The 23,761-nt window shown below is 59.3% G+C and overlaps 1 protein-coding gene across 9 annotated transcripts in view; it reads right to left on the bottom strand.

The window, feature by feature from the left end:
- Positions 1-9,450: 9,450 nt before the first annotated feature.
- The window catches only part of RAP1GAP (RAP1 GTPase activating protein), a 46,706-nt gene continuing 32,395 nt past the window's right edge, over positions 9,451-23,761 (bottom strand). For 4 of the 9 annotated variants that reach the window (XM_019799974.2, XM_034645918.1, XM_011225370.2 and 1 more), the window contains 14 exons: positions 23,547-23,676; positions 22,326-22,481; positions 21,786-21,857; positions 21,010-21,096; positions 20,431-20,568; positions 18,391-18,522; positions 16,460-16,537; positions 15,380-15,489; positions 14,291-14,404; positions 12,767-12,890; positions 11,677-11,779; positions 11,225-11,328; positions 10,912-10,953; positions 9,451-10,480 (listed from right to left, as the gene is read on the bottom strand). In XM_019799974.2, the coding sequence (XP_019655533.1) occupies positions 10,945-10,953; positions 11,225-11,328; positions 11,677-11,779; positions 12,767-12,890; positions 14,291-14,404; positions 15,380-15,489; positions 16,460-16,537; positions 18,391-18,522; positions 20,431-20,568; positions 21,010-21,096; positions 21,786-21,857; positions 22,326-22,481; positions 23,547-23,676 (1,357 nt within the window). In that variant the 3' untranslated portion in view covers positions 9,451-10,480; positions 10,912-10,944. Of the gene's footprint in view, positions 10,705-10,911; positions 10,954-11,224; positions 11,329-11,676; positions 11,780-12,766; positions 12,891-14,290; positions 14,405-15,379; positions 15,490-16,459; positions 16,538-18,390; positions 18,523-20,430; positions 20,569-21,009; positions 21,097-21,785; positions 21,858-22,325; positions 22,482-23,546; positions 23,677-23,761 lie in introns of all 9 variants that reach the window. The other 5 variants (XM_019799975.2, XM_019799972.2, XM_034645913.1 and 2 more) reach the window with 4 other exon arrangements.

Below are 23,761 nucleotides of genomic sequence, written 5' to 3' on the forward strand. Positions count from 1 at the left end.
TGACAGGCCGAGGAGCACTGAGGTAGGACATGAGGGTACAGAGGGGACTTCAGAGGACATCATGGGGAGAGATGGGCAGGAAGTCTCAGATGCCATTCCTAGAAGCTGCAGGTGGACCGTGAACACCTGGGGAGCTAGGGGGAGAGCAGCATTTTTGCAAGATTATCTTGGCTGCCCAAGGAAACCACTATAGTAGACCAAGCAGAAGAAACCAGGGCCCTGGAGACGGGGAGGGGGAAACAAACCCCAAATAGGGGCCTGAGAGTCCCATTCCTGTTTGTCAAGGAGGAAGCCGGACCAGCACACGAATGAATAAGTCATCAGCAAATTGTCTGCTCTGAGACGGAGGGAAGGAGGGACCAACATGCCTACTACGTACCACACACCCATCTAAGCCCCCAAGACGTGGCAGTGAAGTTGCCACCTTGAGGGTACATTTGCCACATACGCTCCCCCCACCACCCTGTGAGGTAGGCGACGTCATTCCCATTTTGCAGAGAAAGGAGAGGCTTGGCAGAGCATGGTGAGCTGCTCAGGGCCCGCGGCTTGAAAGTGACAGCTATAGGTTGCACCTAGGTCCCCCTGACTCCCAGCCCATGTCCCCTCCCTGGCCTCTGGGTGCTAATCTCTCCAAGGAAAACAACCCAGGCCCCATCAGCTGCAGAAGCTCTTTGATGGGGTAGTAAGAGCCCCAAGCCACCGGAGTTTATAATTAACCCTGGTGGCTAACCCGAGACCTCCCAGCAAGATCTAGCAATGGCCGATCTGGGGTTGGGGGTGGGGGGGGCTGGGGGGATTAAGTTCTCAGAAGGGGATTTGGGCTCCCGAGTTTCTGGAGTTTCTGGGTGGCTTCCTGGGGCCTCCTTGTGCTGCTGCCCTGAGCAAGGCTCCAGGCCCTTTTCTGGCTTCTTGGTCCTCTGTGCCAGCCTCGGGATGGGGTGGACATGGGCTGCACCAGCCAAGGGGGGGGCAAGACAGGTTGGGGTCCACCACCAGCCAGGGGCACCTGTCCCTCCTACCCATTGGAATAGAGGCCAAGGATCATTGGAAGCCGAGCTGCGGGCACACTCGACAACATTTCTATGGTGTCCCCAGAGTGCCAGGCACGGTTCCTAGTGCCTCACAGTGCACTGAACCCATTTATCTCTGCCCCCCCACCTCCCAGAGGGCAGGACTGTGTCTGTCCCCAGTTTCCAGATGAAGAAACAGAAGCAGAGAGAAATTGATGACTTATGCAAAGCCACACCACTAACGGGATGAAGGAGGGCGTGAGGCCCAGCACTGTGGCCCCGAGGTGGGGGATTTGATCTCCCCATCGCTCCTTTTGGCAGGGTACGGAGCGGCAAGGAGGGGTCAGGAATGTAACTGCAAAGGTGGCAGGGGTGGGACATCATTGGCGGAGATCCTGTCCTGTGGGGCCCGGTGCCCTCACCCTGGTAAGGAATGCCTGGAGGCCTCCAGCAGAGCCCCTGCCTCCACCTGCCCAGGCCACGGTGGCTGGCTCCAGGGTCTCCGGCACTCTGGCTGAGGGCCCTGGAATTAGCCTCCTGCCCACTCAGGTCACCTGGTTGGGAAACAATGGCAGCGGAGAGGCTGCGCCCTGAGGACGGTTGGCCGGGGTGGCGGGGTGGTGGGGGCGGGGCTGCTCTCTACTCCTGAGGGATCTCCTGGGGCACAGGCCTCTTGCCACTGTCCCCCAGACAAAGCTCAGGGCTGGAGGCCAGGGAGGAAGGCAGCCCAGAGAGGGTGAAACGCCAGTGTGAAGTTACACAGTAAATTGGGTTAGACACAGAGGGAGATGTAGTCCGGCTTATGCTCTGGAAATATCACTCTGGCTGCTGTGCAGAGGAGGGACCGGGGATGCCAGGAGTAGATGCTAGAGGGCAGGCTGGAGGACTTTCTGTCGCTGGGGGTGGAGGTGGTGGTGGCTTGGACCAGCTAAGTGTGGTGGTGGCGGGAAGCAGCTGGATCCCAGACATGTTTGGGAGTTAAAGCCAGCGGGGCTTGCTGATGGGCTCACTGTGGGGAGCAGAGGAAATAGCAGAACCAGGGATGCCCCCTGAATTTTTGGCCTGAGCACCTGGGTGGAGTGCCGTTTATGGCTATGGGGGAGCAGATTTGGAGAGAAAATACAGATGTGGTTTGGATCACGTTATCTTAGAGATGCCCATTGGACTTGGGGGAGGACATGCCCATAGGTAGTCGGGAAGGAAGAGTCTGGAGTTCAGTGGAGGAGCTCAGCTGGAGACAGAAGGAGGGTCATGATGGCAATTACAGTTGTAGGGCACGGAGAGAATGCGATGTGCCCAAGGTGACAGGCAGCCAGTGGCCAGGATTTGAACTGGGGTCTGTCAGACTCCAAAATCCACAGGAGCTCTTTCCACTCTGGCAGGTGCTCACCTCTGGGTTTCGTCCAAGGTGTGCGTTGGGCGGGGAGGAGGTGATGCCAGAAGCTTCTGGAAATGAATCTGGGAACAACTGAAATCCTCCCAGCCTGCGCTACCCACCCCCCAACTACTACCTACCCAGGCGGAGGAGCTCTTGTCAAGCATGGATTCCTGTCCCCTTCCCATTGTACAGATGGAGACACTGAGGTCCAGAGGAGGGCAGAGCTGGGATCATGGTTTTCTGCCTCCCACCTTGACTTCTCCACTGGGCTCTAAGGTAGGCTCCTGTCTCAACCAGCTCCGTGGTTGAGTTGAAGCCATCCAACAGAGATAATCCTCGAGGGGGTGAATGTGTTTCTCTTGAGGGCCTCAGATGGAACTGGGCTTCCCTCCTGGGCTCCCCACAAGGCAACGTTTGCCCCATGCCTGTCTCTACCCCTTGCCCAGCCATCCCCAGCCTTCAGAACCCCTCCAAGTCCCTGGCAGGGCAGCTTTGAGCCTGGCCCCAGTCCCAGCTCCTGTCCTGCAGCCTGGATCGAGCCCCCACTGGCCCCTGCCCAGACCACCCAGTGCCAGGGCCTGGCAGAGCCCAGTGGGGCTGGCGGGCAGTGCTCCTGGGCTGGCCAGCCGCGGTCTGGCTCCACCCGAGGGGCTGTGGCCTGGGAACCGCTAGCTGTCTCCTTAGGGAAGCGGCTGGGATCTCCAGAACAAACAGGGAAACCACAGGCCCCTGCCCCACCCGAGGAGAGGGGAGCTGCCTCTGGCCACGTCCACCAACACCCTGTTCTCCAGGCGCAACCAGCGGGGAAGGAGCAGAGTGGCTGTGGTCACATGCGGACAGAAAAAGCTGCGACCGGTGAGGGGGGGGGAGCTTGGGCGACTCTTGCTGCCCCCGCAGAGCCCCCCAGGAGGGAGGTTTGACCAAGCTGGGGGTGGGGTGTGGCTCCTCAGCTTCAGGCTGAGAACAACGCCCTGGAATCCAACAGATCTGGGTTCAAATCCGAACGCTGCCACATCCTAGCTGAGCAGCCTTGGGTAAGTGACTACACTTCTCCGTGCCTCAGTTTCCTCTCTGAAAAGTGGTTTCAGGGGCCCCTGCCTCCCACCGACGTAGAGACATGACCCAGAGTCCTCTGGGTGGAAAGTGCCCGCTCAGGGCCTGACACACAGTGGGTTCTTGGGAGACATCATTCCCTGACCTGTCGCAGGCTCCATGACAGCTAGAACAATCCCAGGGGATTCCTGGGCCTGGCAGGGCAGGTCGGGACAACCTCCCTGATTCAGACCAGCTGGGGGATGGGGAGCATCTGACTTCACTAAACGCCGCAATTAGAGCCCAATTTAAAGAAACGCTGTGTTAGTTCTTCCCAGGGCAGATGTGATTATAGGCTCGGAGCTAAACCGTTACTAACAGGATGACACACAGAAAGGCCCCTTCCAGGGCAGGGAGGGTGTCCAGCCCCACCCCCTCACTGTACAACTGGGGAAACTGAGACCCAGGAGGGCGGGAAGAGACAAGCTGCAGCTCACACTGCAGGTTAGAGGGGGCCGGGCCCAAGCCCTGTCTTCCGATGGCCACTCCAAGCTCCGTCCCCACCTCTGGTTTTTCCCCCGGAAAGATTCATGGCTGCATCTGGAGGCCAGAGGTACCTTGAAAGAGATGACATTCCCTGAGAAGGAGGGATGGAGGCTGAGATGATGAAACCTTGGCATGACACTGGCCGTGAAGCCAGGGCCTTGGGGCCAGTGGCAGCTCCCTGCCCGGCACACAGGGACCTCCCAAGGAGGACACTGATAATAATAACACAGATCAGGATGAGCACCCCCCCTTGCACCTGATGTGGGCAGGCACCATCTTCTGTCTTCAGCTACCCCAGCAGGGAGCTGGGGGCCTCATCCCCACTGCAGGGATGGCAAAGCCCAGGTCCTCAGTCTCTTGCCCAGGATTGCACAGGGAGCCAGGGGCAGTGCGGGCATTGGAACAAGTGTGCTTCTGCTGAGCCCAGACAAGTTGCTAAGGTCCTTTTAGCACAAGATCCCAAGCGGGGTCATCGCAGCAAGCGGTGATGGTGGGTGAGTTAGAGAATGAATGAATGAATGAATGAATGAATGAATGAATGAATCAGGGAATGAAAAGGCTATTTAAGGGGCGCCTGGGTGGCACAGCGGTTAAGCGTCTGGCCTTCGGCTCAGGGCGTGATCCTGGCATTATGGGATCGAGCCCCACATCAGGCTCTTCCGCTATGAGCCTGCTTCTTCCTCTCCCACTCCCCCTGCTTGTGTTCCCTCTCTCGCTGGCTGTCTCTATCTCTGTCAAATAAATAAATAAAATCTTTAAAAAAAAAAAAGAAAAGGCTATTTAAGGGACTCTGTTCTTGGGGAGGTGTGGGAGAGCATAGTCAATCCCTCCAGGAAGTCTCCTGAGATTAATAGCCCACAGGAAAAGGCCAATTTCAGCTCTCCAGAAACAAGGGTCCCCAAATACCTAGGTCCCAGGAATCCCGCCGGCTGTCCGAGCGCCCACACTAAGGAGCCCTGAGAACACCTCTGTGGCCTGCCCCTCCTTAGTCCGAAGCAGCCCCCCATGCCAGAAGCCAGAGGTCACCCTGCCCTAGTCCCCACCCCCCACCACACTCTTGCCCAGGCTGAACTCCGAGTTGAGAGTGGAGTCTGGGGCCCAGATGCCATAGGGAAACACCAGCCTCCTCTCTCCAGCCCCTCTGCCCTTCACTCCCTTTCTGCAGCTCACTTTGGGGAACCCCCAGGATGGGTGCCTTGCACACACCAGTTAGCTCCTAGGAGCTTGCGAGGTAGGCTGCTGGAGCCCCCTGCTGGCCAAGCATCCCCATTCCCGTGGGGATGGGGTGAGCGGATTCTTCATTCATTCAGCAAATATTTATGAAGCCCCTACTATGTGTCAGCCCCAGGTTAGGCCCTGCGGCTCAGCGGGGAACGTACACAGACCCTGCCTTCTGATGCCTGCGGTTCCATATGGGGTGCCAGGTGTCAGGGTCACGGTCCCCTCCTGCCCCCGGGCTTCCAAGGATAGTCCCCACCCCCAGAAAATTGAAGTCTCCCTGTGGGCAGAAGGTGTGCCCCCACCATGAGACCGGGTATGGTTGTGCTCGCCCCACCAGGCTGGGGCTCCCACTGGCTCTAAAACCTGCCATTCCTGAGAAACCTCTCGGCTCACTCCTGGAGCCTCCCAGGCTAGGGTTGCCAGATAAAATATAAGATGCCCAGTTAAACTTGAACTTCAAATAAACAAAGAATGATTTTTTAGTATAAGTATGTCCCAAATATTGCATGAGGTATACTGAAACTAAAAATTATTTCTTGTTTATCTGAAATTCAAGTTTAACTGGGCTCTGTGTTTCTACTTGCTAAATCTGGCAACCCTACCCCTGGGGCTCATTCCTTCTGCGGGCACCTGGCCTGTCCAGATGGCCCACGTCGTGCCTGGACATGGCCCCTGCCTGCCCCATTACAGCTCCTGTCCGCCTCCAGGACTGCTGTCCTCCCCACCGGGCCCCTAGTTCCCCAGGTGGACACCCACTTCCCCCTGGTATGCACGCTCCAGCCTATGGCCTGTCAGGAATGCTGTCTGGCCTCCTTCCTGATGGGCCCAGAGAGAGGGGGACAGAGCCACCCCCGCAAAGAGGGACCTCAAGTGTCAGAGACAGAGGCAGAGACCCAGAGAGAAAGGGACAGGGAGCGTGAACAATGGAAACAGTGGGAGAGAGCCAAGACAGAGCCAGAGAGCCTAAGGCCTCCCTGCCCAGCACTGCTTCGTGGAAACCAGCTCAGGGGCTGGAGGGTCCTGAGAGCCCACCAGGGTTTTTCCTGAGTGGATCAGGGTAGAGGCTGGGGCCCCTGAACCCCAACATTGGACTTGGGACTCTGGGTCCTGGATGGGCAGGCAGCGAGAGGCAGCTCGGGGTCTCCCGCCCTAACAGTCAGGGGTGGGAGGCCATCCCCAGCCCCTGCTGCTCTCCCCTCACCCTGCTTCCCAGGCGCAACACAGGGACATTCATGGCTTCCCAGAAGGGCTTATGGGGTAGCCAGAGTGGCTTTTAAAATTAGCCTCACTAACCAGATCTGGTTATTTCAGGAGGCTCCGTCCCTGGCTGTCCCCTTGGCAGGGCGGGTACAGGGAGTGAGGGAGGGACCTCTACATTCCAGGGTCCCTGGCTAAGTACCCCCTGTGGCCTAAGCAGTAGAGAATGTCCAGGTCCCAGTCCCCTGGCAGTGGGCAGGCCTGGGCCTGCGGCCGTCTCTTTGGCAAAGTCACCTCAGGGTTAGCCATGGATGGCCATGGGCACCCCAGCTGCTACGGGACAGGGAAGGACCCCTCCTTGTGGGCATGGGTCTTATGCCAGGTACCTTAGAAACCATGACAGCCTCTTCACAGCGATAGGTGAGGCTTTGTCCTCCTTTGACAGGCAATGAAGCTGAGCCCTGGAGAGACAGATACCAGCTCGGAGGCAGGGGAGATGGGTGTCAGCTCCGTCAGGAGCCCAAGTCCCTCCACAGGAGACCTCTTGCCTCCTGCATCTGGAGGAACCTCTGGCTGCCATTTCCACACCAGAGTTATTTCTAAGTAGAGTCCACGGCTTCCCAGACCCCGGTGCCCCCCACCCAAGCCCTAATTCCAGCCTTGGGTCAGTGTCCTGGCCCGCCCTCCCCACCTCAGAACCCAGAGTGAGCATGGAGCTGGCGCGGCCACAAGAGAAACAGCGTTGGACACTTTGATCCCGGAGGCCGGATTCACCCTCAGCCTCCCCCGGCCCCACCTTGGGGATGGGTGGGGCTCCGCCTGATGCTCTGCCCAGAGGCCTGCCCTGGCCACAGAGGGGGTCTGGCACGGACCATGCAGGCCGAGAGGCAAAGGAAGGTTGCGCGTCTGTGACCCCAGCGCCCCAGCTCAGCTGCGGAGCTCGAGGGGAAGTGCACAGGTGCGGTGCTCAACCCCGTGGAGTCCCAGCAAAGCCGGGGAGCTGGGGCTCAAGGGAGCCACTAGCAATCACACTCTCCCCAGGTCTGGACAGCAGTGTCGGGCTGGCCCCCGCTACTCCATCTTCCGCACAGAGAGCCGACCCCACGTCCTCTGAGGTGGCTTATGGCTATGGTCCCCGTTTCATCATCGCCCCTGTCCCCCAACAGGCACACTGTTTTTAGGGCACACCACGTGCTGGGGCTGCACCCCTGAATCCTCATGTCAAGGGACCCAAGTCAGAACTATTAGCACTCCCACTGTGCAGATGAGGAAACTGAGGCCCAGAGAGCCCAAATCACGTGCCTCAAGTCAGAGCAGGAGGTAAAGGCACTCAGAGCTAAGCTCTTGACCTTGGTGCTGAACTTTGGCTGCCGGCCCTTCGGCCCTTCGCTGGTCGGATGGGGGGGGGACAGGGCAAGAGACTGAGGAGAAGATGGGAGGGGGCGTTTGGGGTGAGGCTGTGCAGGGGAGGGGGTGGGGTTGGTAGGGGACCCACGGAGCCCAGGGCAGCCTGGAGCCAAACCGGGTGGGTGTGGTTAAGAATTGAGCGTGAGTCACAGCCCCTGGGTGGCCCCAGACATCCTAGCGCCACTGTCAGGAAAAGCATGGCAGCCCCTGGGGGGGTGCGCTCACCACTGTCCTGGGAAGGGTGTGGGGGTTGTGGTAGGCAGTGGGGACTCCGCAAAGCTGTCGGGAAGGCCAAGGCATGTGCCCACCCCAAGTTACTCTTCGTCCTGCACTCCCACCTCAGAGGGGACCCCCTTACCCAGTACCCAGGCTGGATGCCCCCCTCCCCCAGCCCCACATCCCATCAGGCCCTTCACCCAGACGCTCATGCTCCCCAGTCCTTCCAGGCCTGCCCACTGTCCTCCTGCCCTCTGTCTCCAAAGACTGTCTCCTTGACCCTCCCTTACCTGCCTGGCACTGCCCAGCTGGTCTCCACCAGCAACCCAGCTTTTGTCTATGGCAATCCGGGTTTCAAATCCTCCATGGCTCCCTGCTGCCCTGAGCACAGACCCCTGGCCCCTTGGTCTGGCATTCAAGGCCACATGGCCCTGGCCTCATCTCTACCCTGTCACCTTCCCATCACTCAGAACTGTTTGCGGGGCCCCTGGGTGGCTCAATCAGTTGAATGCCTGCCTCTTGATTTCGGCTCAGGTCATGATCTCAGGATCGTGAGATGGAGCCCCATGTCCGGCTTTGTGCTCAGCGCAGAGTCTCCTTGGGATTCCCTCTCTCCTCGCCCACTGCCCCCCCCACCCCTGCTCATGTGCACTAAGTAAATAAATACAATCTTGAAAAAAACAAACAAAAACAAAAACAAATCCTGTTTGCTATCTTCCCAATTCCAGGCACTCTCCTCCACACATTTGCACCTGCCGCTCCCTGCCCCAGGGAATTTCCTCGGCCTTTCCAGGATGCTTGGGCACCCCTGCTTCAGAGTCTTCTCCATGACTACCTCACGCAGGCTGGGCCCCCGGTTTGTGAACACCCCCGTCACTCAGTATCTTTAATTGTAACTGCCCAGCACCGTGAGCCCCTTTCCTGGTCCCGTCAGTCCTGGTAAGCTATCCCTTAGTGCCCCCTGGTGGCCATATCAAGAAAATTCTAGGGCTTCACTGAGCAACAGAAAGGAGTGCCGGAAGGCAATCACAGAGCACCCACTGTGTGCCAGACCATGGGCCAGGTGTTTGATATACACCAGCTCAAGGAACCCCCATCACAAGCCTTTGGGAGAGATAATACTGCTCCCATTTCACAGAAGTGGAAATCATGGCTCAAGTTTCTGAAGGCCGCTCAGCTAATACGAGATGGCACCAGGACACGCCCCCCCCATTCCCCCCTCTTGCAGACAGGGAACAGAGTGGGGGGAAGGGCAGCACGATGGGGAGGAGGCACCCTGGTGGTCACAGAACCTGTGGTTTGGCTGTGGAGGTACCCCTGGAGCCTAACAGCAGCTCTGAAGGGTGGGGTGAGGGGGACAGACAGGCTGGTACCTCAGTACCACTAAGGTCTGTCTGGAGTCGGTCCAGGCAGGGTTCACACCAAGCCAGGCCCAACCCGGGGTACAATAGCGATAAATAGAATTTATTTTGTACAATGTTACTGACATACACACAACCACGGGGGCTTCCAAAATGGGTGTTGGGGCCGGAAGGCTGGCCTTTGGCGTGGTGCCTAAAAAGTGTGGACAGACACACACAAGGATGTGGGCTCACAGCAGCTGTGCCTGGCTGCCCTCTCCGTGGGAGCTGGGCGGGGGGCGCAAAGGCGAAGCCCATAACTCTAGGCCAGCTGAGACCCCTCGACCTAGAGTGCCCAGAGCATGGGATGGCAGGGGTTAAGCTGGGTGCTGGCTGAGAAGCCAGGGAGGTCCCCCTTCCCCTAAGGGGAGTCACTTGTCTGTCAGGTGGAGGCAGTGGACAGGGGATCGGCAGATCTGTGGTAGAGCTTGAGGGTCCAGGAGGGGCAACAGGCATAGCCAGCTCCCAGCACCTCAGCCCACCTGGGGTCCCAGGGAACCCAAGAAGCAAGGTAGGGCGATGGGGGGCCCTAGGAGGATAACCCCCCATTCTGGGGCAGGTGCATGGAATCACAGTCTTCAATGACCTCTGAAATAATCTTGTCCATTTGCAGCAGAGGTGCCCAGAGAGGGACAGCAACTTGCCCAAAGTCACAAAGCAGAACCCAAATTGGAAGCCAGGACTCAGGACTCCCAGCCTATGTGCTCATTTCACATCCCACTGCCTCCATGGTAGGCTCTGTGCGCACTGAGATATCTCGATCCTCCCCTCCCGTCTTGATCCCCATGAGTCCAGAAGGGCACCCCGGTGTGATGAAGGGCCCGGAGTGGGGGCAAGCCAGGCCTGGCATTCTGCTTCAACTGACCACGGCCTGCCCCAGCCTCAGGAGTGGGGATGATGCCAGCAGCTTCCCCCTCCCAGGTCTGGATGGCTCCGCCCCGCAGAGACAGCCCAGCAGGGTGGCCAAGGTGGGGGCAGGGGGCAGCCCACAGGCTGGTGCTGGCCTTGGGGGCAGAGGTCCTATCCACCTGGACTTGCCACAGCATCTTCACCTGGTGCTTCTGCGGCCTCGTCTGCAGGGGAAAGGGAGATGAACACACCACGAAGCAGGGAGACGGAAGTGGGAGGGGGAGGGGCCGCCCCTGCAGGCCCGGGCTCTCTCTGGGTCTTTTGGTCCCACTGGGAATCTTCTCCCAGCAGGCCCCTCCCTCCACGCAATTCCCAAGCGCCTTGCAGGCTCCCAACAACTCCTGCCCGCAGTTCGTGGGCCGAGGTGAGGCAGCACGGATTGGCCCCACTGCACAGAGAAGGAAACAGAGTCTCAGAGAGGAGCCAGCGCCCTCCCCGAGTCCTACCCAGCATCCGAGTGGCAGAGGATTTGAATCCAGGTACACATCGCTCTCAGCCCGGGGAGTCTGGCAGAGGGACAGGGAGGAGCCACCACCCCCTTCCTGCCCACTCCTGCCCTCTCCCCACCAAACAAGAGCCGGGGACTGGGTCTGACCTGCTCAGTTTCACCTTCAGAGCGGGAGCCTGGCTAACAGCCCTGCACAGAGTGCCGGCGACGCAGGTGAGAGGACAGATGAAGACACGGGGCAGGAGACACAGATAAGCAGAAGACACGGGTTGTGTCCGGGCCAGATGAACCCAGCCCCTCCTGGCTCGGGGGACCTCTTGGTCCCGGCGCCCACCCCCGGTCCCCTTGGACAACTGTCCCCTTTCCCCCAGGGCCAACTGTCTCGTGGGGGAGCGTTCCCACGGGGCAGCTTTTAGGCTGGCCGCACGGGCCCAGCCAGTCCCCCCGTGGCGGCACGTACCAGCTGTGGGCTGTGCTGCTCAGACGCTTCCAGCTGGATCTTGATCTCGGGACACGCAGGGTCCCCCGGCTTGCCGGCATCGGGATGGGGTGACCGTGAGGGGCCTGGGGAGGGGGGCAGGAGGGAGCCACCTCACTGGCCGCGGGGAGGCACCAGGGAGATGGATGCATGGATGGCCGGTGGGCACCAGGGCTGCGCGCCCGTGCCAAGTCCCTCCCTCGGGGAACCCCTCCCTTACCTCCCTTCTTTACCCCTCCTCCATCATCCACCAAGACCATTCCAGAAGCCATCAGCCCGCAACCGTCCCACCCACTGTCTCCTCTGTTAGGGGCAGGCCCATCAAACACCCACCACCTGGGGTATGAGAAGTGGTCTCTGCCCTCTGTGCCCATCCCTGTCCCCCTCCTGCTGCAAGAGGGGCTTGGCAGGGGAAGCTGCCTGTGGCCTGGTACCTGGGGAGCTGCCCCCGCTCGTGGTGCTGACACTATCCTCCAACCATGTGCTGTAGATGAAGGAGTCCCGTTTGTGGGGCGTCCCTGAGGATGAGACGCTCTCCTGGGGATTGGGGAAGAGAGAAAGAGGGAGGTTAGCCCTCATCCACGCACTGGCTGGGCTCCCCTCCCGTCTCCCAGCCTCCTCTGCTTGTTGCAACCGACAACCCCTCACCCTCATGCCCCTGTGAAGAGGAAGGGGGCCCAGCAATATCTGCCCCAGGGAGACCACAGGAGGACAGAGTGGGAGGCAAACACCACACACTCCCATTCATTCCTTCAGCCAACATTCACTGGTGTTATCCTGGGCCAAGCCAGTGCGAGAAAGCAGGCAGGATCCCTGCCCTCAGACAGTGAGGTCTAGGAGGCAAGACAGCCTATGAAGAGACTCTTAAAATCCTAGACTCTGAGCCCCATCGGGCCGGGCCTTGGTCCACACGGTTCCCTGCTGCAACTGTAGCACTTGGAACTGGGCCTGGCAAGGAAGAGGGGGCCGCTAAAGCTTTGTTGAATGCAGAATGACATAAGGGTGCTAAGGGCAAAGCCCCAGGGGTCTGCAAGAGCATGAAGAGGGGGGTTCCCAACCTACCCTAGGACTAGAAAATCAGGGAAGGCTTTTAGGAGGAGGTGATGTGAGGCTGAGTCGAGAAGGATAAGAAGGAGTCAGTCAGACAAAGCGGGAAAGAGGAGGCAGGGAGAGTGTTCCAGACTGAGGAGATGGCAAATGCAAGGCCCAGAGGTGGGGTAAACCTGGTAATGCTGGGGGGGACTGCAAAAGAGCACAGAACGGCTAAGGTGGTAAGAGATGAAGCTGGGGAGGGACTGGATCTTCAATGGAGCCCTCAGAGATGGGGCTCTCTGGGGACGACACTGGGGAGCCATGGACGTCTTCAGAGTAAGGGAGGGTTAGTCTGCATGACTCCTTTGGGCTGGGTCCCCTGATCTCATCTCAGCCACATCCAGGCTCCTGCTTCTGCCCAGAGTATCTACAGGGACCACAGAGCCGCCCTGCAGGCTGCCGGAGAGCAGCACAGCTCCCTGGGCCTCTCACCAGGCCTGTGTCATCCGCGTCCACACCCTCAGTCTCCTCCACCACGCTGGCGAAACTGCTGGCACTGGACGAGGAGCGGGAGAAGTCCTTCAGCACTTCTGCTCTCTGGGCCGCCGTCTCCGCTCTGCCACAGACAGCACCCTGTCAGCCTGCGTCTGCTCTGGGCACCTCCTGGGCCGCACCCCGCTTCCTTGCCCTGGGAGGCCCAGCCTGCAGCCACCCAGGCACCTCTGTGGCCCCCATGACAGCTGCCCAGGCCTCGAGCCTCCCCCCACCACTGTCCTTCCGAATTCACGGATCTGAGCACACCCCTCTCCTGAGTAAAACCGCCTTGTGGTTCCCCATCACCCCAGTAAAATCTAATTTCCTTGGCGAGGTATTCAGTAATAACAGTATTAACAGAGAAACTAGGGTCCAGTGTGTTTGCTCTGTGCCAGGCACTGTTTCAAGGGCTTTTAGCGGAGTTATCTCATTGTTATCATTCACAGACCCGTCTTACAGATGAGGAAACACCGAGGCTCAGAGAGAATAGGCGCATAGCCCAAGGTCACCCAGCCAAAGGTGGGAGAACAGGGGTTTGGACCCAGGCCTTCCAACTCCACAGTCTACTCTCAACCCTCTCAGTTTTGTTCCATGCTCGGGACTTTGTGTCTCCTGGAGTCTCACCCCTTCCCTCAAATCCCAAAAAGCAAATTCATCTTTCAAAACTCAGCCAAGGGTCTCCTCCTCAATTCCTCCTCTCAAGGTGGGAATGGACCTCCCCACTCTGGGTCTGCGAGCCCTGTCTCTCCCTGTCCCTGTCGTCCGTGTCTTCTTCTCTGTTCACCTGCCTGACTCTTCAGGAGAGCACAGCCTGGGAGTCTAGACACTCCCAGAGTCAGCCCAGAGGGGGCTGAGACTCAGCGCTGGAGGGCCTCCCCCTACTTCCATTCTTCCCCAGCCCACCTCTTCATGTGGCAACCACAGTCAGGTTTGAAACATCACTCCTCTTAACTAAAATCCCAAAGGCTCCTCCCTGGCCCCACTTAGGGTAAAATGCAAAGTTCTCATATGGCTTCCGAAGCCGGGATCTAACCCCTGCGTGCCTCCCTGACCTCGTTCCCAGCAACATCCAGCACAACTGTCTGCCTGGGCCCAGCCCCTCACTCAGCTCCAACAGCGCCACTCTTCTTTCTGTCTTTCAGGCATGCCTCAGGGCCTTTGCACTTGCTGTTTTTCACCTAGAGCCCTCTTCCCTCTGCCATGCCAGTCTTGGCAGGGTTGGTTCCTCACTCAGCTCTCAGCTAAGCCTCCCCCATTTCTAGATGTCTTTCCAGAGCACCAACTATCCCCCCCCAGTAAGTCCCCATTGCATCCCCTGCTTCATTGTTCTCTTGTGTCACCATCTAGAAAGAGCTCATCAGGTCACGCTCCTCTGGGCTGTCAGCGTTGGCCCTGCCAACGCTCCCGGGCAGCCCCAGGCCCACGCAGGGACTGGAAAGGGTGAGTCCAAGCCCCCTGGCTCGGCGTGCCCCGAACCCCAACCTGTTCTTGGTCGTGGGCATCTCTGGGGAGCTCTGAGTGGATGAGTTCTCCGACTTGGGCTCCTGTGAGGCGTGCCCGCTGTCTGGGGTCTTCTGGCCGGCGGGGGGACTCTCCCTGCGGGGCACACGGGGGCAGCGGGGGGATTCAGTACTGGGCCTGGCATCGAGGGTAGAACGAGGCCCAGGTGGTGAGGTCACGGGCGCCTCCTGCCTCGTCCCCATACCCTCTATCCTCAGGGGCCAACCCCAGAGCCGTCCCTGCAGCAACCTGGCTGGCCTGGCCGAGGAAAGAAGCAGGCCGTGCTGGAGCGCCTACAGAAGACGGGACACTCCTCAAGTCCTCCCCTCCTGATGCTTGTCATGGGTAAGGAAACTGAGGTCCAGAATGGGAAGGAATCTGCCCAGGGGTGCACAGCTAGGTCCATGGCAAAGCCGAGCTCTGAAGCCAGGCTTCATAGGATTCCGGGCTCTCGTGGCCATGAGGACGGTACCGCCTCCACTCCCGAGGACTCAGTGCACCTGCCCTGCATCACACGCCCCGCACCGCACCTCTACAGCAGCCCGTGTTGTTGGCTGTGTTCTTAGCCTCATTTTGCAGATTGGGACGGTGGGGCTCAGAGAGGTACCGTGACTCTTCCAGGGTCACACAGCCCCAGTGTGGCAGAGACAGGATTCACATTTGGAAACTATCCCGTTTCCCAGGGGCCGTCCTGCGGCTACTGTGGTGTGCTGCCTGCGCCCTGCCCACACAGACGCACCCCTGCAGACCCCGCAGACCAGGCCGTCCATCCCAGCTCCGCCTCACTGGCTGCGTGACCTGGGCAGGCCCCTGTGCCCTCTCACCTACTGCATCTTGACGTGGAAGGTGTGACCCCCTGTGCAGCCAGCAGAACTGCTGACAGATGAACGCCCCTCACGGTAGGTGACAAGCTGGCCCTAGTGCCTGGCACGCAGCAGGCGCCTGACTGTACAGCTGTCCCCGAGAAGGACAGGAAACAGAAGAGCGGACACTCCCTCCTGCCTGCTTCACTCTGCCCCTGCACGGGGGCCAGGAAAGGGGCTGGAGGAGACAGGGGACCTGCCCACCCACCTTTTCTCTTGCACTTCCTGGATATTCTCGATACCGATGGCACTGCTGCGGCGTGAGCCAAACGGGCCCGACTTCTTCCTCGTGGGGCTCTTTCCAGGGACGATCAGTGACTGCAGGGAAAGGCCCCAACTCAGTGCCCACCTGCCCTGGGAGAGCCACTGTCCTCCACATGCCACCTGGGGCCCTGCTGCCCCAGGCCCTGAAGCAGAGACAATGGAGCAAGAAAGGAGAAGAGAAATGTCCATCTCCAGGGACAGCCCTCCAAGTTCACAGATAGGGAAACAGGCCTGGGGAGGGCAAGGGCCCCCAAGATCACACAGCAGCGTGGGGCCTGGAATCTTAGTCCAGGGGAAGGGCAGGAACCCGAGGGGGCTGGGCAGCCACTCTGGGCAGGGATGGGAAGAGGCTGAGACCTCAGAATGGCTCCCAGCTCTCTGCCCCCACGTTGTCATGGGACCTGGAAGCTCAGGGTCATGGGGAGAGAGCGGAGATTGCAACACAAGCCCCCACCCCACCTTGGAACCTCCAAACTGGCTGGGGGAGATTCTGGCCCAGCATTGAAAGATACCCTCCCTCCCCTGGTTTATTAAACACAGTAGGATGGGAGGCCCCATGCCCCAGAAGCAGGCCCCAGCTTCTCTGGGGAGGCAGGAAGGTGGGCCCCAGGGAGGCATGGAGGGGCAGGAACCCTCAGGCCGGTTCATGGTGCGGGGGCGGGGGGGAGGGCGGGAATCAGGAGAGGGATGGCGTTCCATGCAGAACTGGCGATATTGGGGGACGTGCAGCTGGGCATAGGGTCTTTGGGTACCAGATCCTGGCAGGGACTCGCCCAGGGTCCCAAGGGCCAGGGCAGGGCCAGAAGCCCCTGGCGGCGGGGGGGCACCGGCTCTGGCGCAGGTACCAGGCCCCAAAGCAGGTGCCGAGTGCCATCCGAGCTGCTGGCACTCCATCCTGCACTGCCCCGGGCCGGTCCCAGGGGGAAGGGGGGGCAACGTCCCCAATATGGCCTCCGTCCTGAGAGCGAGCAGAGAACAGCACGTGCAGGCAGCCTCCAGAGCCGGCGGCCCCGCGGACGACAACCTCTTCCACCGTTCCTATGCCTATGGCACTGCCCCGGCGTCCGAATCTACTCGCGCTTTTCCCAGGAATAAGCAATGACTGGCAAGCAGCAGAGGGCAAGGGCAGAGAGAGACAGACAGACACAGAGAGAGACAGAGAGAGATGTAGGTGGTGGGAGGGGTAAGACAGGGAAAGGGGGGAAGGACAGACAGACAAAGAGAAACCAAGCGAACAGTGAGGCAGGGGGTTGACAGACACAGCCAGGAAGGGGCGGCACAGCGGACGGAGGAGACAGTGACACGGACAGACACAGATGGGGGAACACACACGAGATCACGGAGAGAAACACAGACAGACAGACAGAGCCAGAAGAACAGGGAGGTGGGAAGGAGAAAGCAGGGAGAGAACAGTGTGGGCGGGGGCAGGAGGAGGGAAGAGACAGGTGTCGGTGGGGGTGGGGCAGCGGGGAGAGAGAGGGAAGATAGATCAGGGAAAATGCAGACGCAGAAGGAAAAGGAATCACAGCAGAAGAGAGAGATGTACAAAAACAAAAACAGAAATGGGTCTGGTTACTGCCATGGTGGGTGCTGCTGGCCTGGCCCGGCCCCGGGGCCCCTCGACAGCACCCACAGGAGGCTGAGCCACTCAGCGGGAAGGGAGGGGGTGGGCCTGCTTCTCCAGTGACAGTGGGCTTGGTGACTGCAGGCCAGCAGAGGCCCCGGCTTGTTCCCCGGGCCAGGCCAGACCATGGGGCAGGGGTGGCTGGGGGGCCGGGGGACCTCCTGCCATGTGACACAGCCTCACAGCACTGAGCACAGGGCTTGGCATGCAGCATACAGTCAATGAAGGACAGAAGGACGGCGGACAGATGGATGGAAGAAAGACAGCGGGATGGGGAGGAGAGATGGCGGGTGCAGCGTCAGGGGTGGTCACTGGGCGGTGGAAAGCAGATGGGCCCACAACTGAAGGCCTCATCCACCCTGTGTACCCAGCACACACACACCCCACCGTCTTAGCAGCAGAATCCCACAGAGGCTGGCAGACAGGAAGTAGTCACACAGTAGGTGCTCACACAGAAGCCCAGTTCCTGACACACAACAGGCAGCCATAACCACAGAGGCCCCGACACACAGTAGGTGCTCACACGGCAGCCTAGGGCCAGGCACATGGAAGAAGGGGCTCACAGAGAACACGCTCACACCACAGCTCGCTTCCTGACACACAGCAAAGATTCCCCGGTCTCCGGGGCTTAGCACATACCCTGTGCTCAGAAGTCCATCTCCTGACACGTGGTAGGTCCTCGCACAAGAACCCAGGGCTGGGCATACAGTGGATACTTACAGAGCTGATGCCCACACGGCAGCCCAGGACCTGACACACAGTAGGTGCTCACAGAAACGCAGGGTCAGGCCCACGGTAGATGCTCGCACAATACACGTCCACACAGCAACCGGGTCCTGACACAGCAGTTGCTCAAATAGCAGCCCGAGTCCTGACACAGTAGGTACCCACCAGCATCTCAGGGCCAGGCACACAGCAGGCGCTCACACAGAAATCCACATCCTGACACACAGTGCGTGCCCACAGCCTGACACACAGTAGGTGCTCCCAGCAGCTCAAGGCTTGACAGTAGTGTCCACAAAGCAGCCCAATTCCCAGCACGTGATAGACAGTAGGTGCTCAGTAAGGAATGTCATAGAGAGGGAGCCCCAGAGCTGACCCGCAGAAAGCCACCTGAATAAGGGACCAGGAGGAAGGAAGGGCCGAGGAGCTGGAAGGGGGCTGCAGGCTCTCAGCACCCCACTGTCGTGGCCTGGACATTGGGCCCCCATGGAAAGCCATGGCTAGACTGAGTCTAGAACCCAGGATGGGCACTCAGACAGCAGGGTAACGGTGGGGGGCAGGCCTCGGAGGTGGGGGAGAGCTAAGGCCTGTTGGGGGAGGGCACTCACTATTCCAGCTGCCTTGGCCAGGTCGGGGTTGTTGGGGGCGAAGCTCCCGCTGTGGCTGGTGGACACGGTGTTGGGCTTCTTGTTGCTTAGTCCCATGGCGTCCATGGACTGGCTGCGGCTCCGGATGACCCGCTGTGAAGGTGGGGTGGGAGTGGAGGAGGCACAGACTTTAGGAGGTCCCCCCTTCCCCGGGAAATCCAGGAGCCCAGACATCTGGTCCCTCCCCACCAACGCCACTCTGGGTAACCCCAGGAAGTCCCTGTCTGTGAGGCCACAGGAGAGGCAAGTCCATATGGTGCCTAAGGGTAGTTTGGGCCTTGGCTCTGCCACCAACTTGCTGGGTGACATTGGACAAGCCACTGCACCTCTCTGAGCCTCCTATGACTCTCATGTGGCTGTTGCAAGGATTGCAGGAGATGCTGGGGCATGACCCTGAGCGTGCACAGAGAGCCGTCCAGAAACCTCAATTTCTTGCTCTTAGGGTCCCGTAGGGCTTTCTCCACTACTTTCTTTTTTTTCCTCCCTCTCACTTTTCCTTGCTTTTCTTGGCCAATCTGTACTGAATGTTTCCTATGGGGCCAGGTACTTTACGTTCACTCATTCAACCCACCCTACGAGGTAGGCACTATTATCATGCCCATTTTACATATATGAGACAAGCCTGGAACCAATATGTCAAATCATGTGCCCTTAACTGTGGGCTCTGCTGCCTCCAACTTAATCCAGGTCCACTGTCCAGCACCTACGAGAGATGTGGGACCACTGGACCCCCACCTCCCCCAAGGCACCCCAGACCCACATTCACTCCATCCATTCCCTGTCTCCAGTGGACAGAGGCAGGGCTCTCCTCAGGCCCCTTTCTCAAAGACGGTCTGTTCGCCTAAGTCCAGGGCAGGCCTGGACAGCTGGGCCGATCCCCTTATGCAAACCCACTCCAAACCCACATCTCCAGCTTTGCTGCCTGCCCTGGGATAAGGGTGAGGTCCAACAGGCCCAGCAGGGCACCTGGAGGATGGGCCGTTCCCCTCCTGTGGGTGGAGGAGAACATGGCAAGGAAGCCACGGCCTGGGGACCTGCAGCCTGGGGAAGTCCAGGACCTGTGAGGCAAGGAGGAACTCCCCCTCCTCTGCCTCTTACTTTGGACAGCAACTGCTGAGGTAGATAGACAGGGTTTTTGCATTTTGCTTTTGAATTTATATCGCACTAATCTGACTCATTTACAAATAATTCTCAACAGTTGTATGCGGTAAACTGCCATTGCCCTACCCTGTACGTAAAGAAACCGAGGCTCGGGGTGCCTGGCTGGCTCAGCAGGAAGAGCATGTGACTTTTGATCACGGGGCCTTGAGGCTGAGCCCATGTTGAGTGTAGGGATTATTTAAATAAATAAAATTAAAAAAAAAATAAAGAAAGAAACTGAGGCTCAGAGGACGCTCAAGCTGGTAAGTGGCAGAACTGGGCATCAGTGCTCTTAACCCTAAGCTAAACCAGAGACAGCCAGGTCACAGGGTCACACAGGCCAGGTCCCTCTCCTATGGCCACTCGGTTCCCATACCGCACCTCAGACTTCTGTTTCTTTCCCTCTGAGGACACCTCCTCCTCTCTTCTCTGTCTGCTCACCTGGTAACCACCACCAGAGGCACCCGGTTGCCACCCAGAAGGCTCCAAACCTTCGCAGAACTCCCAAGTAGACTCCACCCCCAAGCCTAGGCACCCCACACCCACCATTAACTCCTCCCAAGTCAGCGCACCACCCTAAAGCCTAGGTCCTCCCTGAGGCTCGCCACCACCCAGACTCTACCCCAGGTACTTGCCACCTAAGCTCCTAGCTCGGCTCCCCTCTCCCTGACTCCACCCCTGGCTCCGCCCCCCACTCGACTCCACCCCCAATGCGAGCCCGCCTCCGGCCACACCCCACGCCTTGCCCATAACCCCGCCCCCGACTCCACCCCCAGTGCGAGCCCGCCTCCGGCCACACCCCCACGACTCCACCCCAGACGGGCCCGGCCCCTCTGCCCCAGGTAGACCCTAGCCCCTCACCTTAAAAGACTCGAAGAAGCCGCCGCCACCACCGCCGTTCTCCATCTTGTCCTCGTCGCTGCCCAGGCCCATCATGGACTGGCTGTGGATGTGCAGTTCCTCATAGAGCGTCTCCAGGAGGGCCGCCCGTGTCCGCTCCTGTGGGCCAGGTGGAGGCCATCACGGGAGAGCCCAGAGATCGGACCCTCGTTACACAATTAGAATCCCGGCCACCTTCTCTGAGTGAGTAGGGAGTGGGCCTTGGCCCCAGGAGCCTATGCTGGCTCCCCCTGGGCCCCTCCGCAGCTCCAGCAGCCCCCAAGTCTCCTCCTGTCCTGATCCCCAGTTTTCCCCCTCCCCCACGGTGCCCTCTGTGCCAGCCTGCCCACCTGCGGGTGCCTGCTGGGACATTCCTCACATATTCCCAGAAGTGCCCCACTTCCTCTCCCCTGACCCTAGCCCTGCTCATGTGTTAATCCGCCCCCACCCCAGACAGCTCTCCCTCCGGCCAAAGTCTGAATACGGCATTCCCCCCCCCCCAGGTGCAGGGCTGAAATCCTAGGTTGGGGGAAGGGGTTCAGCCCAACAGCCCATCCTCACCTCCAGTTTGGCAAACTTCTCTGCCTTGTAGCAGGCATATTCAGCATTGATCAGCTTTGTCAGCAAAAATTCCTGGAACTCAGGCCCCTGGGAGCCCCCAGTGTGGAGAGGAGAAAGGGGCTCAGATGAACACAGAGGCAAGGGGCTGAGCCCCAGTGACTCAGGGGCTGGAGTCCCTGAGCTGTGCCCTGCTGGGGCCCTGGGGTCGTTCTCTTCACTCCCAGAAGGACGCCTCCTTGGCCTCAGCTCTCCAGCCTAGGTACCTGTGAGGGCCCCCTGTGCCCTTCATGCTCGCCCACCCCTCGGGAGAGCAAACCTCACAGATGTAAGGGGCTGGCTGGGGTCTCCTACTGCCTCAGTCTGGGGGAGAAGTGAGGTGTCTGGAGCCAAGGCTTGGAAGTGTGGCTTCTGACAGGTGAGAGAAACGTGTGCCTTCCCAAACATTTTAGAAGAAAGAAGACTGTAATTGTCAAGAAGATAATAGCAGTTGGGAAAGGCCGCAGAGTCTGCTATGAGAAATCTAGAACAATGGTGCAGTTTGTTCTGTGACTTTGTAAGTAAAGGTCACAGTTTTTATCCGTGACTTTGTAAGTAAAGGTCACAGTTTTTATCAGTTTGAAGGAAAAACCAGGCCCCAACTACATGGTTAGGGGAGCCCAGCGGCCCTGGCACACAGTGGGGCTTCAGGACCTCTTACAGCAGAATGTGTGCCCCCCTCAGCCCCCACCCATTTCATCTTGCTCTGTCCATGACGGTGGCTGGCGGCTGCCCCTCACCTTCCTGAACACAGCGGGGTCCGGGAGGGGCGGCCCAAAGAAGGGCACGTCATCTCTTGCAGTGACAGAGACCTGGAAGGGAGAGTAGCAGTTCCTGTGGAGTCCCCACCCCAGCCAGAGACCCCTAATTCATCCCTGTCCTGCCCCCTACTGGGCACCGGGCCTGCCCCTTGCTGGGGAAGGTTCCGTAACTGCTGATTGGGTGAGTGAACCCCAGGATTTCAGCCTCTCCATCCTTGGTCCTGAATTTGAGTGGTGAGAAGAGGTGGAGGATCTCAGGGGTCATGAAGGATAGTGAAGGCCAAGGAGGCCAAAGGGTGGAGGAGGGTAACCAGCTCTGTTAAGGGGGACAGTCTGGGGAGGGGGCAGAGAGGGCAGGATGGGAATCCTCTATCCACAGAGCAAGAGCGGGGCTCAGAGCCCTCCAGACAGTCCCCTTATCTACAGACGGGAAAACTGAGGCTCAGGGAGGTCTCACAGTGACTCAGGGGGGTACTGGGGTTGCGGCTGATACCCGTGGGAGGCTCCGTGATCACCCACCTTGTAGAGTGGGCCGTCAGGCCCCCCGCCCTCGGCCTGTACCACCACATAGGCATGCAGGAAGTTGGATGCAATCATGTCAGGCACAAAGGGTGTGTTCTCGTCCTGGAAGACTACAGCGACAATGTCGTTCCCGATGTGCCGCTTTCGCTGCAACTGAGCACAGGGCCACAGGCCTTCACCACCTGGCTAGAGAGGGGCTCGCCGGGCGCAGGCAGGGGAAGGTGCCCACAGGACGGTGGGAGGGTCTGGGGTAGGCAGAGGGCACGTCTGAGGATTCGCTTCCACCCCCCAAAAATATCAGGAGAAACTTGTCTTAAAATTATTTTAGTTTTCTTGGAATCCTGTGACAGATGAGGAAACGGAGGCCAAGAGAGAAGGGACTTGTAAGGCCCTGCTGTGAGTTAGAGGACTCGAACCCAGGGCTCCTGGGCTCCAGGCTCTACCTGTCAGCCCTCCTTCTGTTTCAATACCCCAAACATGCCCCCCCGCCGGAACAAAGAGTTTCCACTCAGCATATACATTCATGTTGCTGAGATGAACACAGGATTCTCTTAGAAGAAACTTAAAAGACACTAAAACACAATATTCCATTTTTCTCACACTACCCTTTTATCTATTCCCCTGTGGTGGGGGCATGGGGTCTGGTGGACAGCCCTGCAGGAAGCTTAGGACTGTTGACAAATTTCGGTGTTCAGCTCCCAGAATATGCCCAGCACTTCCTTGCCTCCAGCCCTGTGCAGAAGGTGGAAGCCATTTTCTCCACCTGGAACATTCCCCCACCCTCTCCCAGCTCCTCTGCAGCCTAGAAATCACTTTATCTTAAAAGCTTTTCTTGACTCCTATCTCTGCCAAGTTTACGTGCCCCCGTGTGACCCCACAGTGTCCCTCCCTCCCTCCCTGTAAAGATGGGAACTCCCATTTGTTGAGCCCTTGTTATGTACCAGATCCTGTTGTAGCCGCTCTGTGGGCATTCGCTCATGCACGCTCACCCACGAGGTCGGTGCCAGTGTCGTCCCTGTCGCGTGGATGTGGAAACAGGCTTTCCCTACCGCCGCAGCGTGTCACCCTGCCCCCACTAGAGCCCACGAGTGAGGGAATGGATCGTTTCCATGTTGGTATCCCAAGGCCCCCTGAACCTGGTGTGGTGAACACTGAACGGACAGGTAGGTGGGGGGACAGGAGGAGGGGGGGAAGCAGGGGGGTGGGTGCCCAGGCTACCTGCTGGGCGTCCCCTTCTGTGTAGGGCAGCTTGGTGGACACGTGGAACATGATCTCCTTGTTGCGGAAGTTACAGTACACAGACTCGGTCCCCGTCTGCCCGTGGCTCACGTCCAGGCCTCCTCGGAACCTGCCCCGGGCCCCCAGCCCACGGCTCAGTCTCCAGCCCCAGCCAGGCCTCCATGGGGCCTGGACGGGGGCTCCCTCCCTGCCCG

The sequence above is a fragment of the Ailuropoda melanoleuca genome, chromosome 2, assembly GCF_002007445.2.
Source record: "Ailuropoda melanoleuca isolate Jingjing chromosome 2, ASM200744v2, whole genome shotgun sequence".
Taxonomy (NCBI): Eukaryota; Metazoa; Chordata; class Mammalia; order Carnivora; family Ursidae; genus Ailuropoda; species Ailuropoda melanoleuca.